Source organism: Podarcis bocagei (assembly GCF_964188305.1).
Source record: "Podarcis bocagei genome assembly, chromosome: 11".
In the NCBI taxonomy this organism is placed as follows: domain Eukaryota; kingdom Metazoa; phylum Chordata; class Lepidosauria; order Squamata; family Lacertidae; genus Podarcis; species Podarcis bocagei.
In genome coordinates, this window is record NC_138136.1 from 38,840,553 (window position 1) to 38,856,103 (window position 15,551).

Below are 15,551 nucleotides of genomic sequence, written 5' to 3' on the forward strand. Positions count from 1 at the left end.
TAACTTCCCTCTAAAATACTTAATTTTATTAGTGATAGTACCAAAGATAACAAGTATACAATCTTTACTCTATGCTACTTACACATCATAAATATGACAGCTGTTGTTCCAAGACACAATCTTTCAGTCTTTCAAGACGCATATGAGATTTGTCATTCCTTTATTATCAGAATAAGCTGTTTGCCAGCCAACTTCATGTGGCTTAAACATCAAAAAAAAAGACTGTCCATACTTTACATGGTAAAGCATTCACTATAGTTTTAATGTACACAGAGGCCAAAAGGAGAGAGAAAAACTTTTGACTATAACAAAAAACAATGGGCTATTAAAGCAGAGTCACAATCAATGGGCTTCATTTCCTTACAGCATGTTTTAATTTTTCCATTTACCATAAAAGGTTTACATTTGCATTAAGTGCAATTTAGAGAACACAAAATGAAAGCTAGTTTTTACTTGGCTTTTCCATCTCTTTCCTGTGAGGTAAGGCAATTTGATTGTGTTATGTTATATTCAAAACACTTCTTGATTTTAGTGTAATCTTATCTTAGGGTACAACCTTTTGTTGTCAGTCTTACAATGCTGAAATGAATTCAGAGAGGAGTTGCATTTTTCAGGTGCTGTTCTCTTACAGGCTATTTTTCAACAAGTAAACAGGAATCTGTGTGGTTTTATGTCTTCTCCAGGAAGAACTTGCAAGTTGTCCCTGTCATGCTTCACAACTGGTGTTAGAAGATAACTATTTTAAAAGGGCACTTTTGATTCCGATACCCAGTCCACAACTCGGTTATGATATACGTTTACTTAGAACTGTTCAATTCATCAGTTTGGCATACACTATAGTTAATTTATAGGATAACTGGATTGCAGACAGGGCCACGTCCACTATATGATGATCCTTGAATCTTGATTTCAGCTATGACCCTTTTTTCCACTTAAACATATCTTCAATCTGTTATCAAATAACCACCAAGTACTCACAAGGCTGACCTCTCAGATGCTTACCTACTATTGTGATAGAACCATCTAGAAGATAAAGGATTAGACAAAGAGGGAATTAAATAACATGTGATTCCTAGGAATCACTATTCTGTGTTTCAAAGAAGGCACTAAAGCATTAGCTTGTGCTCCCACATCCCAACTCAAAAACAAAACAATCTTGTCATGGGTATCTGTCCTATTTGCAGGTGACTGGACACACTACAATATAGCTCAAAACCAAGCCAGTTGTTTGGAGATTACTACAGAGATGTGCTTATAGTTGGAAGAATGGAAATCTAGTATAAACATGGCCGTTCTTTCTAGAATCTGAACATTAGCATGCATTGATCAACTACTAGTAAGAGAAAGCTTTTAGTCTTATAAGGAAATTACTTAAAAATATAAAAAGAAAGTCACAAGCAACAAATTAAAGAATCTTCACTTGCCTTTGTGGGCATAAACACAATAACTGTAAAACTGTGTTAGGATAAAACTTGTCATCACTGTCATGTACAACAACAAGGGAAGCATGTGTATCTCTGCACCATTTTCAAGCACATTATCAAAACATATCACATTGAGTTTAGTTTAAAAACCCACAAAGCAAAACAAAAAAATTCAAACTACCAATATTTTAACAACTTTGAAAGCATCCCCAGCAACTTTTGTGGGTAGTACAGATTACAGCTTTCCACTTATTTGTAACAGCTGTCAACCAGTCTTATCACTGAAATGCATGGATTCCTACAGATGATCAGATCCAATGCTGTTGGCTCTTGTTGCAGCAGATCCTACTGGTCAGTGCTGCTTCTTGCTCATCTTCAAGTTGACCAAACCACCCAAAGAACCCGGAGTGCTGCTAGCACAACACAACATGTCCGCTTGATTGCTTGGTAATTTTTATCCTCTTTTGGTGGGTTGTGGGGGAGGGGAGGAAAAGCTTTGTCTCTTTCCACAGTTGGGTCAGAGGTCAATTCAGTCCTCTACACATCTTCTGTTTTAACTGAGAGGTTTTCTTCATTTGGTTGGCAGTTCCCATTCTGTTGTAGTTTGACTTCTTCTGCAGGAGGTGTGTCTTCCTTTTCTTCTTCGTCAATTTCAGAATTCTGGTTCTCTTTACTCAGATCTTTATCCTGCACAAAGTTTTAAAAAGCAAAAAACTGTAGAATAAAAAGACCGTAATAACGTTCTGATACATTTCAGATTAGTATATACCACTTTAGTTATAGCATTTTATTTTTAAAGATGCCCACTTGTTAAGAATAGATATGAGCAGCCAAATCTGTCTTCCCGATTAAAATATTACTGTCTGTGTATTTAAAATTGCACAACTACTTCTGCAGGCTCAATAAAGCCTCTTCCCCACCCCCATATGACATGGTCCTCCTCCTCTAGTTTCAAAAGACTTTTTTAAAGCAGTTTGTGATACGGCATCAGGCATTGCTGACAGAGCGATGGTCAAAGCAAATCCTGGAGGATAAATAATACAGCGGGAGAGAAACTAAAGGAGAGCTTATTAGGACAAGAGGACCTATAGGATGTGGCCCTCAATCACTGAAATAGAGCTTGGGTTTTCTGACAGAAAGAGGAAGAGGAGAACAAGAAGAGAGTCCTAGGACCAAGGTCTAATATTAGAGACAGGAGTGTTGAGGTCTAGGCCAGCTCTGCAAGTCTGTGTTTCTGGAAATGATGGGCTCTTTAGTATCCAGAACTATCAGAGGGACCAGGAGGCTGTATCTTCCTGATCCACCAAAACTAGGATAAAGTTTCACAGGGGGTATTCTTTTCTCCAACCCATGACTAGGAACTAGGTGAAGTAACCTCTGCATTTCTTTTGCTAAACTCCCAGAAAATACCTAGCTATACTCATACCTGCTTCTTTAACGTCACTTGCCATGAAACCCTATGATGTGGAGATACCCTACCACCAGGCACCGTGGCAACAAGCACCTCCCATTCAAAACAAAAATCAGGTTCCACTAGGCATGTCCCAAAGTAGTTCTTTGTATCTCAGTCAGAAATCCCATGCCAGAACCTCAAGTTCAAATAAAGGATGGAAGCAAACTAGATCAGCTACTCATATTCCTAAACACCAGCACTAAGAGATCTTGTTCCATAAGAGTTCTAGAGGGAAGGGGGTTACTACTGAGAATATGCCAAGCCTAGTACAGTGGTACCTCGCAAGACGAACGCCTCGCAAGACGGAAAACCCGCTAGACGAATTTCCCTATGGGCTTGCTTCGCAAGACGACAGCCCATAGGGAAATATCCGGGACAGCGGGGAAGCGCAGCGCGTCTTCCCCACTGTCCTCGGACCTCCTCCGAAGCCGGGCGGTGGGGCGGGAACGCCTCCTCCCGCCGCCGCCGGGCTTCGGAACGATGCTCCGAAGCCGGGCGGTGGGGCGGGAACGCCTCCTCCCGCCGCCGCCGGGCTTCGGAACGATGCTCCGAAGCCGGGCGGCGGGGAGGGAACACCTTCTGAAGGCGGGCGGGGGGCGAAAGTCTTTGCTCCCCCCTGCCTGCCTGTCCCGGAGGGCTTTTGAAGGCAGGCGGGGGGGAGCAAAGACTTTTGCCCCCTGCCCGCCTTCAGAAGAGGTCCAGGACCTCTCTGAAGGCTGGCAGGGGGCAAAAGTCTTTGTCCCCCCTGCCTGCCTTCCCAGGGGCTTTTAAATCGCCCCGGACAGCAGAGAAGTCCTCCGCTGTCCCGGGCGATTTTAAAATGCCGCCCGCCAGCATTTTAAGATCGCCCGGACAGCGGAGAAGTCCTCCGCTGTCCCAGGGTTTTTTAAAATGCTGGGGGTGGGAAGAAAAGCCCTTGTCCCCCCCCCCCAGCCTTCAGAAGAGGTCCGGGGACAGACTGTCCCCGGACCTGGTCTGAAGGCAGTTTCCCTAGGAACGCATTAATTGATTTTCAATGCATTCCTATGGGAAACCGTGCATCGCAAGACGAAAAACTCGCAAGAAGAAAAAACTTGCGGAACGAATTAATTTCGTCTTGCGAGGCACCACTGTACGTGCAATTCTTGAGGCCTTGCAGTTCAATGTGTAACTTGACACTATTAAAAAGTATTTGTGTTCAAGCTAATGTGAAGTAATACAAAGTTTTATTTGTGGTTTTCGATCCACAGTGGCTCTTTCACACATTCAAGTGCTCACTGGATAACACAGTGAGGACCTGCTTTGCTACTAAGAACACTCCTGATACTTTTGAAGTGGTGTAGGCATAGCTCATTTCTGTATTGAAGCAGAAACAGACAGGATTCTCCTGCTGAGGTAGTCCCCACCTGCTATACTTTGCGAATCTTGTGAACTGATTCCAGTTCTAAGAGGATAGGCAAACAGCTCAGAGTAGAAAGTAACAGTGCAGGCCAATATAAATGATTTTGTTGCCTCTAACATGAAATGACACTGTGAATGTTCTCCTTATCATCTTGGATTTTGAAATAAGGCAGTCCAACAAGATGACACTGCTATAACAACCACCACCACCACCCAGCCATGTATAGTACACAACAAAGGTGCTCTATCAAAAGAAAAGAGAAAAAAAATCATTCTGCAGGATCCCCCCAATTCATTAGAGCACTACAGATTGGATTGGATTGGATTGGATTGATCTTTATTACGGCCATTGGCCCGTCACACGACAGTTTCCCATACCAACATAATGTACTTGAACCTCCTGGACCTCTTCTGAAGGCGGGCGGGGGGCGAAAGTCTTTGTTCCCCCCCGCCTGCCTTCAAAAGCCGTCCGCGATAGCGGGAAGCTCTTCCCTGCTATCCCGGACTGCTTTTAAAATGCTGGCGGTGGGGAGCAAAGCCTTTCGGCCCCCGCCGGCCTTCCTGGACCTCTTCTGAAGGCCGGAGGGGGGGGGAAGGCTTTGCTCCCCACCACCAGCATTTAAAAGAGGTCCCCACAGATTTCCCTATGGGCTTTCGTCTTGCGAAGCAAGCCCATAGGGAAATTCGTCTTGCGAAGCGCCTCCAAAACAGAAAACCCTTTCGTCTTGCGGGTTTCCCGTCTTGCGAGGCATTCGTCTTGCGGGGTACCACTGTAATCTCAGGGTGATGGTCATGTTCTGTTGCCCTCGTCTGTAATATTTTAAAGATACCTTGAAGAAGGATCTCCGCTAAGAGCCAGCCTTGGCATGTTGTTTCTCAAGAGCTGATAATGCATGTGGGCTGTTGGCACCTGACATTTTGCTCCAGGCAACCACTTTGTACCTTCCAGCTTCATACTGCTAAATGGCATGTGCACTGCTCTACTAAGTGGTCTACTTAGTCCAATTCATCAACTGCAGTGTAATTTACATTTTCTTTAGATTCCCCACATCCACCCAGCCTGTAGTGATCAAGATGTTCTTGCCGAGGTGCTAGGCACTTTAGAAGCAACCAATGATCACCAAACACCACCTTAGAGGAAACTGCATGAGGTATCCAAACAGTCAATGACAAGCATTCTTTTCCACACCTATTTCTTGCTTGCTCACTCATTCACAGGGGCTTACCTTCAAAGTTGTGGTTTTATCAGATTTCTCTTTAACATCCTTGTCTTTGCTACTCTTTTTCTTGGAGGTAGACCGCTCACTCTCTCTTCTGTCATTACTCAGGTCTCTCTCCTTATCGGTCTTTTTGTCTTTCTTATTTCTGTTTTGAAAATAAGATTGAAGAAGTTGCAATTATAAAGGTCATATATGCTCTGTTCACATTCCCCTGTATACATCTGCTGTGTGCACATAGGGACACTTTCACACAAATGCTGAACGTGCCACATGAAGGGGCAGAGGGGAGCAGCCAATAACATTGTCTGACATCCCACCATGGCAAGAAACTAGCCAAGTGAGACAAGCCAGAACCTTATTCCCAACACTGGCAGAATAGAGAGGGAGAGAGGGTCCCTGGCTCATCTTTCGTGCAAAATGTGGATTACAACATATGTTTTGTACCTGCTATTTAAAGCAGAGAGCCAAAACAAGCTTAGAATTGTAGAATTGCCGAGTTAGAAGGGGCCTGAGGGTCATTTAGTCCAACCCCCTGCAATGCAGGAATCTCAGCTAAAGCATCCAGGACAGATGGCCAGCCAACCTCTGCTTAAAAACCTCCAAGAAAGAAGAGTCCACAACCTCATGAGGGAGACCGTTCCACTGTTGAACAGCTCTTACTGTCAGAAAGTTTTTTCTGATGTTTCTGTCTCCTTTCTCCAGCTTTATGCTGAATGGGGCCAATAATTCTGCAGTCTTAGCCATGAATTCGAAGTGCCCACTTCAAATACTGCTTCTGCCTAAAGATGCGGCAGGTGGCTTCAGGCAACTAACTAGTTTTCTTAGCCTCATTCCCCCAGCTGCAATACTGGGATAATCCTATTGCAATAATAATAATAATAATAATAATAATAATAATAATAATAATAATAATAATAATAATAATAATAATATTCCCTGCCCATCTGGCTGGGCTTCCCAGGGCAACATATGTAAGAAGATTTTGAACATGCAAGTGCTATAAAAATGTAAAATAATTATCCAGCAGGAATGAACTGCTATTTTGTAAACTGCTTGATGCTTTCTCAGAAGTATAATGCAGTTTTTCCACATACTCAGCTCTACTGAAAGTAATTTTCCACTGGCAAAGAAATCAAAAGTGCATCCATATTCCAGCTCATACAAATGCCAGTCTTAAAATTCACATCCCCTTTTCCTTATAATTTGAGTTTAACATTTTATGCATCACACTTCAATATAAGTATTTCCAGAATGCATGTGTGTGTGCCAACCCCAATTTCTCGTCATTCTAGTAAAATGACCACTAACAGAGTGAGGTGTGTATACTGTAGGACCTTGCGTGGTAGAGCTATACACTTACCTCCTTGGAGATGGAGATCGAGAGGATTTCCTTTTTGTAATTTTAGATGATCTTGGAGACTTTGAGGGACTTCGGCTCATCCTCTTCCGTCTATCTCTGTAGGATTCAATAATTAAAGATTAATGTTGGAAATTACAATTCACAAGTGGGAACTGTAACAAAATGTTGCAGTGTTGAGAGCTCCTGTTCACTGTTTTTAGTCAGCCAGCCATGCCTTCCCCTTCTACCTCCTTTCTGCTTTTCCCCCTGACCCAACTGTCAGCATTCACTGGCCACTGGGCACACTCAGTTCACCACACCTTAGGGAGATTTTCCATAAAGATTTTTTGCACTTCTGGAAACCTCAGGATTTCCCCTAATCAGCCTTACGTGCTCAGTGCGCAATCACACAAATTAAATGCACGCAAGGCAGAGATCTCGTGGGAGTCTCTAGACCCCGCACAAGAGCCTCCCAAGGGGGCAAGGGCCACTTAGCTTACTGGCTTCAGAAAGGTAGAAATGGGTCATGTGGGAGCAGTGCAGAGGTTGTTCTGTATACGATTTTGACTTTATGTGCAAACCCCACACGCCGCCTCCTAGAACAAGAGCCTACTGTATTTATCCCTTCTTCTTCTTTGCAATTCTAAAGACATGATTTATTCTACACTGATTTGAATACATTTTCCCTCAAAAAAAGGTTTTTCATAAACAGAAGCAATAAATCTACAAAGCATGGCAAAATGATAAGAAAAAAACTGAACCTGCTGGAACTTCGTGATCTTCTTGAGGAGCTGTAGCTTCTGGGGGGTGTCCTGGATCTCTTTTCTTTCTTCCTTTTTTCATCTCTCTCTTTTTCTTTCTCTCGTTCCCGCTCCTTATCTCGGTCTTTTGCCTTCTCTCCTTCCTTGTCCTTATCTTTTGGCTTCTCTGCTTCCTTCTCTTTTTCTTTTTCACTGCTTTTCTCCTCTGCTTTTTCTTTCTCTTGATCTTTCTCCTTGTCCTCCTCTTTTCCTTTTAGCTGTTCTTTGCTGTCCTCCTCCTTGTCTTCCTCCTTCTCAGTCTCTGTCTCTTTTTCCCTCCCTCTGACTTTGTCTTTTTCTGTGTCTGACACTTTCTCCTTGTCTCTTTCTTTTTCCTTCTCTTGGTCTTTGTCCTTATCTTTTGCACGATCTTTGGTTCTATCCTTCGTCTTCTCTTTGTCCCTCTCCCTCTCCCTGCCCCTTTCCTTCTCCCTGCCCCTGTCTTTATCCTTGTCTCGGTCCTTCTCTTTTTCCTTCTCTCGGTCTCTTTCTCTACTAATCTTTTCCTTCTCTATGATCCTCTCTTTGCTTTCCTTCCTCTTCTCCCTGTAAAATGAAAACATTAATTTAAACTGTGCAGCATTCATTACAACAAAGGACTAAAGTCAACTGCTGACACAAAAACCTCACACCTATACTATGTAAAAGAATTAATGTTTACTACCCCGCCTTCCCTCCTACCCCTACATCTTTTCTCCCCACCAACCAACATCAAAGTCTCATATTAAATGACTGATCTGTAGAAAGGACTTCATGATCTGATAACAGAGATGATGTATGTACCTTGTAACCCCCCCAAAAAAAAAACCTTAATAAAAATAATTATAAAAAACAAAAAAACAAAAGTCAACTAAAGAGCTTCTTGCCACCCTCAAGCATACCTTCAGGATTGCAGAAGAGCATCTAGTAGAGCAGTAGTAAATCTAGTAAAGGAAGGGTAACACCTCCTGAATCTGTTTTATTTGCTTTTAGATTTTTATACCGTTTTATTGATCTGGGGGCTGAATTTTTGTTTTCATGGATATTGTTTTTATATTTTACAGTAGTTTAGAAATGCTTTTAAGCAAGTAATAAGTAAATAATAAAAAGGAGATAAAATTAGAGCTATTTGTTATACTGAAGAAGTGAAAATGTTGGGATGCTACAAAAACCACTATTTTATGGTGAGGTTGTAACCCTACATCTAATGTTCAGGAAGTCGCTCAATACCTCACAAGGAACATAAAAGAAATAAATTAATCATAGGATCTTACCGAGAAGGCGACCGGCTTCTTGATCTCAGCCTTTCTTTAGATTCTGAGCGCTTTTTGGGTGGAGTTTTGGATCTGCGCCTGTCCGTCTGGCTGGAGCGGGATCTGTCCCGTCTGTCCTTCTGGCTGGAGACGGATCTCTCTCGTCTGTCCTTCTGGCTGGAGCGGGATCTGTCCCGTCTGTCCTTCTGGCTGGAGACGGATCTCTCCCGTCTGTCCTTCTGGCTGGAGCGGGATCGATCACATCTATCCTTTTGGCTGGAGCGGGATCTGTCGCGAGATCTACTCCTATAGCATGCAACAGCAAATGATAAATGCTATGGACTACATTGTTTCACCAATCCCTATTATAAACCATACAAATTGTAATTTGCACTCCACTGTACAAAATAATTTACAATTTTTCAAACAATATTTAAAACGGGCATAAAAGAGAGAATGTAAATCAAAATTAGCTTCCTAGCAAAAGGTAACTAAAACAAAATTGTTTGAAAAAGGCAATCAAACTGATAAAATAATGCACAGCAAAGTGCGACCTCAAATTAGCATTACTTACAGAACTAAGATGTGGTGTAAGTATTCCATAATGAGGCCTCCTTCCCCCACTTTTTTCAGAGGGAGAAGAATCTCATGAAATTTGCTTCCATGCATACAAAGCTTTGCAGTTTGTATTAAATGGCAACCCCTTCTTTGGATTGTGTGCAGACATTTACTATAACATGCCCATGATTGGGGGGGGGGGGCAGGGTGGGATATGGGAGACAGAAACACTGCATTTCATTATTGAGGCTCATTCAAATGGTCCATATACCGAAGGAATACCCCCAAGAGATACATCTCCTTCATCAGTAGTATTTATTTTTGGAAAGCTCCCTGAATATTTTAATGTGTGTCATCATCACCAAGCTATACAATGCACTGCAAAGGATTAAGCAAAGCTGCTGTTTGTGATCCAAGTGAGGTCCAGCAAGCTAAGAACTAAATGGGTATAAAATTACATTTGTGGATCACCCAAAATGATTTTGTACCGGAAAACATTTATGAAAGTATCTGCAAAACAATTTCACTGAACTTGCTCGGGTTCCTATTCAGTGCCTTTATTTATTGCAATACTCATCTGACGCAATAGGAGTGTGTGTGCATGCTAGAGATTTGAAGTGGAGCTAACGTTCTGTTGTAAGTTTCCACAAACGAAATTTGTATTTCATTTATTTGCTTACATTTATATCCTGCCTTTCTTCTATCATGGAAGCAGCATAGATGTTGTTTCCAGGTGGTCAGCTATTCAGGCACTACCCAGACCTGTTTTGCTTCAAACCACCCAGGTTGCTGGCTAGACTGTAAAGGCTACCCAACAGAAGTAACAAAGCTGTTCCACTGAGATGTTTCAAACTGTTACCTACCTCATCCAATATACTGCTCAGCATGCTGATCAAATACTTATTCTGGTTTCCTTGCATTGTGTGATTTTAATATTTGTTATTGTATTGACCAGAAGAACAGAGAGATAAAACACATAAAAAAACCATGTTCTCAGATCCAGTACTGCAACTGGGAAACTAGTGAATGGGACTGCACACTCTACACAGAAGGCCCATTTTAAATCAAGTACTTCCATTGCTTATTAGCATCATGGCACTCCTCTGTACTTAAAGTGTATTAAACTTCCACTGAATAGTATGACTGCCATCACAACAGATTTAGAATTGAGGTGGTAGTGGGTGGTTTTGCTTAAAAGAAAGGACCTGTAAACCAAAGAGGCAACAAGAACAAAACAATGTCGGATATTTAGATAAACAAAGACTGATGTAACAAAATGTAAAAATAATTCACTATGACATAATTCGTACTAAACACCATCTGAATCTGAGATACTTAATTGCTGTATACTCCGGGGCAAAAATTAAGAGGAAACAGACCATTTGATTTGGGGGCTACCTCAGTTACCTAAAAACTCATGTTGCCATGATTTCCATCCTTGAACTTCAGAAGCATTGACACAGTATGTTAAGGGACAACTTCATGCATGTTTGGCTGACATTACAAGATCAGGGCTGTGGACCACTGGGAGCTGATTGGCACATGTGGCAGAGTTGTGCCAAAGTCCATGAATTTTTGAAACAAGTGATTATAAAAATCAGGACACTTAATAGATAAAAATGTGATCCTAGACCTGAATTATGTATTTTGTATAATTTTTATAAAGGCAACGTGGATCTTATATGTAAGCAGTTAAATGTATAGTTACTGGTAGCTGCTTGGTTAGTAATGGAAACAAGCTTCACGCTATACTCATTAATTCAAGAAAGTTATGTTCATTGCTATCTCAGAGAAACCGAGGTATCTAAGCAGCTAAGGGTGGCACTGATCCTTCTGATTTCACCCCTATTGTGGGATTATATATTAAATATATGACATTGCAGTCACAGGAGTGGCAAATCCCTCCAAAATATAGTTTTATTGGGTGGCATTTTTTTTTCTATTTCCTTCCTTGTATAATGTAAGATGTGTTTTTATAATTGTATCCATTTCAATCACTTCTGATTTTTTAATTTTATTTTGACTTTATTATCAAAATCTCCGTTGTGCTGAACTTACATTATTTCGCTTGCACCTTTTCTTCAAAACCCTAACAACTAGAAAAAATTGTGCTATACTGTGAGGCTAAAATTAAGGGCAAACAGCTCAGTTACCTAATAAACTCAAGACACTGAGATTTTCTCCCTCTAACGTCAGAAGCACAGACAGCAGCGTCATATTTTGAGTGATGTGACATGTTAAGGATGGGGGAAAGGTGTTCTCTTAGCTTTCCATTAATTTTTGTAAAGGGCATAGCTGCCACTTTCTGCAAAAGCCCAATATGCAGAAGCAAAACCACTTATCTTTTTTCTGCCCCATTCTCAATAAAGGAAAGATGCTTTTAATTCTGCAAGTTGGGGTTTAGCAGAAAGCTATCGCCTCCACAAACTGAACAGGCAGTGGAAGTGCGTGTGGCCTCTCCCTCTTCCCAACTGGGCTTTCGGAGGAAGCAGCAGTGAGGCATCCTTTCAAGAGCCCAATTTCTAAGAGAGTATGCCTTCATTTTACTCCCCAGAGGAGGAGGAAAGAAAACCCAAAAGCAGTTATTGGTGGAAGCACAGGGGTTCTTGGAAGAACGGATAGATTTTGTCCTCTGGATTCAGCAGGATTTACTGTGTAACCATTTCCGAAACTGCTTCACTACAGCTTCCATCTTGCCATGAAAAATAAGGAATTCAAATTCAAAACAGTTCTTCATTTCAACCATCCACAAATTGTATTAACGGCTTAAATTGAATTTCCTTAAGAAACAGAGAAGGGACAGGTCAACTGTTGCTTTCAGAGGATTTATACGTGAGAATTTTACCTGCGTTTTGAGTGTGATCTTTTCCTTCGAGATTTTGAACTAGATCTGGATACTGAACGTGAATGGGAGCGCGACCGACCACCTTTCCTTTCACTGCTCTTTCCAGACTCTGAGAGAAAAAACGACTTTGCAGTGTAAGCTCAGAATATTTACAGATTCCAGCTAACAATCTGGCACAAGTGGAATGTACCACATATATTGCAAGGGGCCTACTCTCTGCACATCTTCCTTCTTTGCAAAAATCCTTCAGAAACATCCAAGAAAGTCATTGCATATATTCGTTGAGTGCAGCCATCCTGCAGCAGTACACATAAATCAGATAATTATAAACAGCTAGCTAAATAAGGAATGGGATTTATGTTGCCGCCACAATGCACAAGTTTAAAACATGTTTGGCAAAACTCACTTCAGAGAGAAACACAAATTCCAATAAAGCAGTTTGAAAAACTATGCAGAAACACACATAATAGCACTGTATTTTATTGCCAAAGCACTATTACAATTAAGGAGTTGATGCTTGAAAACCTAGTCCCCCTACAGTACGGTTTCAATAATATATGTTTTATAACCAATCACTAAATGAAGCAATAGATTGGGAATACGGATGACAAACATTAGTCAAAGTTATTCCACTGATAGATGTATTTAATCCCAGCGATTTTCAGATCAGCTCAATCAAATGAACTCTGGCCAGCCAGGTCAGGAAACAATATTAACTGAATCTTCCTCTTAAGCAGTAATAGATATTTCTGGATTTGGAAGTTGAATTTTTTAAAAAAATAATAGCATACACCTTTTTAAAAGCAAAGAACCCAACGCATCTGATATGCAAGTGCCAGATACTTGTAAGGTAGGTAATGGAACTGCATGTCAGTCAGCGCTATTTGTTCTTTTTAAATTGGTTAAAATGTTACAATTAATAATAATAATTGGCAAGCTAAATATTTCAACATTCATTAGAAAATCATTTAACAGTCAGCTCTTGCCAGTGAGACCTCTTCTGAAACTGCTATCATAGAACATTGGGAGGAGTGCTCTCTATAAGCTAGGATTGCAAATGAGTTTGGTGAACTAGGAAGATTAGAGATGAACCAAATCTCTGTCTCCAATGCTCCCCTTCGCCAAAACTGCTAGAATCTTCTCATTCACTTGCCCAGTTTCAGAATAGAGCTAACCAAGAAAGAAGTGGCTGCAATGAAGTTTCCTAATGAGTTCAGATATCACAGGAAACCGGTTTAAGAAACTGGGAAGTTTTCTCTGAAGCTGAGTGTGCAAGGCAGTGGGGAAGAGAGAACAACCTCAGCTTGTTTCTTCATTCCCACTTCACCAAACCATGATTTGCTGAACCAGGAATGTTATTTGTGATATATAGAGAAAAGGTTGGGAGACTGGATGGGATTAGGTCACAGAAAAAAGGTAAGGAGGAATGTGAGCACAGTAGGTAGCAAGATAAAAGGAAAAGACTGAAGAAGAAGCAAGACGCCTGGCAGGGGAGAAGGTGGAGGAGACAGGGAGTTACTGAAAGGAGGGGCCAACAAGGGGAAAAACCCCCATACATTTATGTTACGGTTAATAAAAAGGACTCCATTCAGCACTTTGACAATAGAAAGCAGTGCTACCCAGCGCATGAACAGGTCTAGCTTCACGGTGTAAAGTGTAAAACCACTCAGACGCCATCAAAAACAGATGGGTCACAAAATAATGTTGTCCACCGGTTGCTGCTCAAGCTGGCCTTTCCCTACATCTAAAAATAAATAAATAATAAAAAGCTATTCTAAGTATACACCAGGATTCATTGCAGCGGAGATACTTTCATCCTAGCAGTGGAGATAGTCGTATTGCAAGAAAGTAGTAATATCCTACCTGGCTCAATAGCAGCAGATATAAAAGACTGGGCTTCCCGTACTCTCTTCATCACTTCTTCCAACTCCTTAGCAGCAGCTTGTGGCGTCATTTCTGGAGGCTTCACTATTGCATTATTGGAGTGATTTATTCTAAATTAAACAAGCACAAACTCAATTCAGTTATACGTCATTGCACATATGCACAGGTAGTTGAACTAGACACACAGAAAAAAAATAGGCACTTCACACCCAAATATTCATTTTATAGTGCAGTCAGCCACAGAACTGGGGACCAGCACAAGCCTCATATTCTTAAGTCCACAACTACTTTGGATTATACCTCGTCCCTGCAGGTAAGGGATGGCGGAAAATCTACCTTTATTTATGTTCTCTGTTAAACACCTGGGAAAAGAGACTTTCTCTTTCCTTTTTCCTGTCAACTCCTTTTCTCATTAAGGCTCGTTGCTTTTTGAAGTCTATGTGCAAGCTTTGTTCTTTTTAGTTTAAACTCCAGGTGCTGTATTATAGTCAAGTCACTTTAGAAATAACAAATGTTATTAAATACAGTATTAGGCAAAAGAAATAAGTGTTTCGCTGGCTCCATGCAAAGGATATATGTATTTGATTTTGCAAAGTGCACCCATTTCAAAACACGGAAAAGAGCCAAAAGGGGATTACAACAGTTAACTACATTTTTGCACGTTTTGCTTTAATTTTGGCAGTTTTCTTCCAAATGCTTCAACTTAAACTTAAGATTTCTGTTTGAAATGCTGAATGCCAGACCACTTTTATCCTGCATAGTTGTTTCACCATTACTAAATAAATAAATAATTTCAATCTGTTTTAGTATTTTAGCTTTTGTATGTTGTTTTAAAGTAGGGTTGTAATTTTTTCTTGATTTTGCTATTTTCTCTTTTGTAAACTGCTTTGAGGTTTGGTTTTGGTTTTTTTTACAATCAAGCGTTGTATAAATTTTATAAATAAAAGCATTGGCTTGTTGGCTCAATTTTTACTTGATTTTGCAAAACTTGCCTCTGATCTCTAGAGCTGGAGTTGCCCGTGGTCTTTATTTCAGGACAGGAACCAGTATGGAGCCTGGGGGTATTAAATTGCAAACAGGGTAGAGCTCACAGAGGATACCACTTGAACTGTTGTGGCACATGCCTCTGCTTGCACACAAGCAACAGCTAAAAAGAATAAGATTGCACTTTTTCTACCAAAGTACTAACGGCAAACAGATTAACAGGCTTTATCAGGTACTTGGTAAAGGGATTAAAGTACCATTGAAACGGCAACTTCTGCATGGCAAACCTTTCACACAGGTTCAGCAGATCCGTTTGCCAACATGAACACGATTTAGGTTTTAAGTAAAAACAGAGGCCCTTGCACAGAGTTAAATAAAAAATGCATGCAAATATTGCTATGGAAATGCTATTCTGTGCTAAAAAAAATTATA

At 40.9% G+C, this 15,551-nt stretch overlaps 1 protein-coding gene across 7 annotated transcripts in view; it reads right to left on the reverse strand.

Annotated features, from left to right (window-relative positions):
* Nucleotides 1-4: 4 nt before the first annotated feature.
* Nucleotides 5-15,551, reverse strand: part of SREK1 (splicing regulatory glutamic acid and lysine rich protein 1) — a 28,175-nt gene continuing 12,628 nt past the window's right edge. For 6 of the 7 annotated variants that reach the window (XM_081212793.1, XM_081212791.1, XM_081212797.1 and 3 more), the window contains 8 exons: nt 15,128-15,190; nt 14,115-14,245; nt 12,252-12,360; nt 8,870-9,154; nt 7,578-8,162; nt 6,838-6,933; nt 5,484-5,622; nt 5-2,111 (listed from right to left, as the gene is read on the reverse strand). In XM_081212793.1, the coding sequence (XP_081068919.1) occupies nt 1,962-2,111; nt 5,484-5,622; nt 6,838-6,933; nt 7,578-8,162; nt 8,870-9,154; nt 12,252-12,360; nt 14,115-14,245; nt 15,128-15,190 (1,558 nt within the window). In that variant the 3' untranslated portion in view covers nt 5-1,961. The remainder of the gene's footprint in view (nt 2,112-5,483; nt 5,623-6,837; nt 6,934-7,577; nt 8,163-8,869; nt 9,155-12,251; nt 12,361-14,114; nt 14,246-15,127; nt 15,191-15,551) is intronic. The other variant, XM_081212792.1, reaches the window with a different exon arrangement.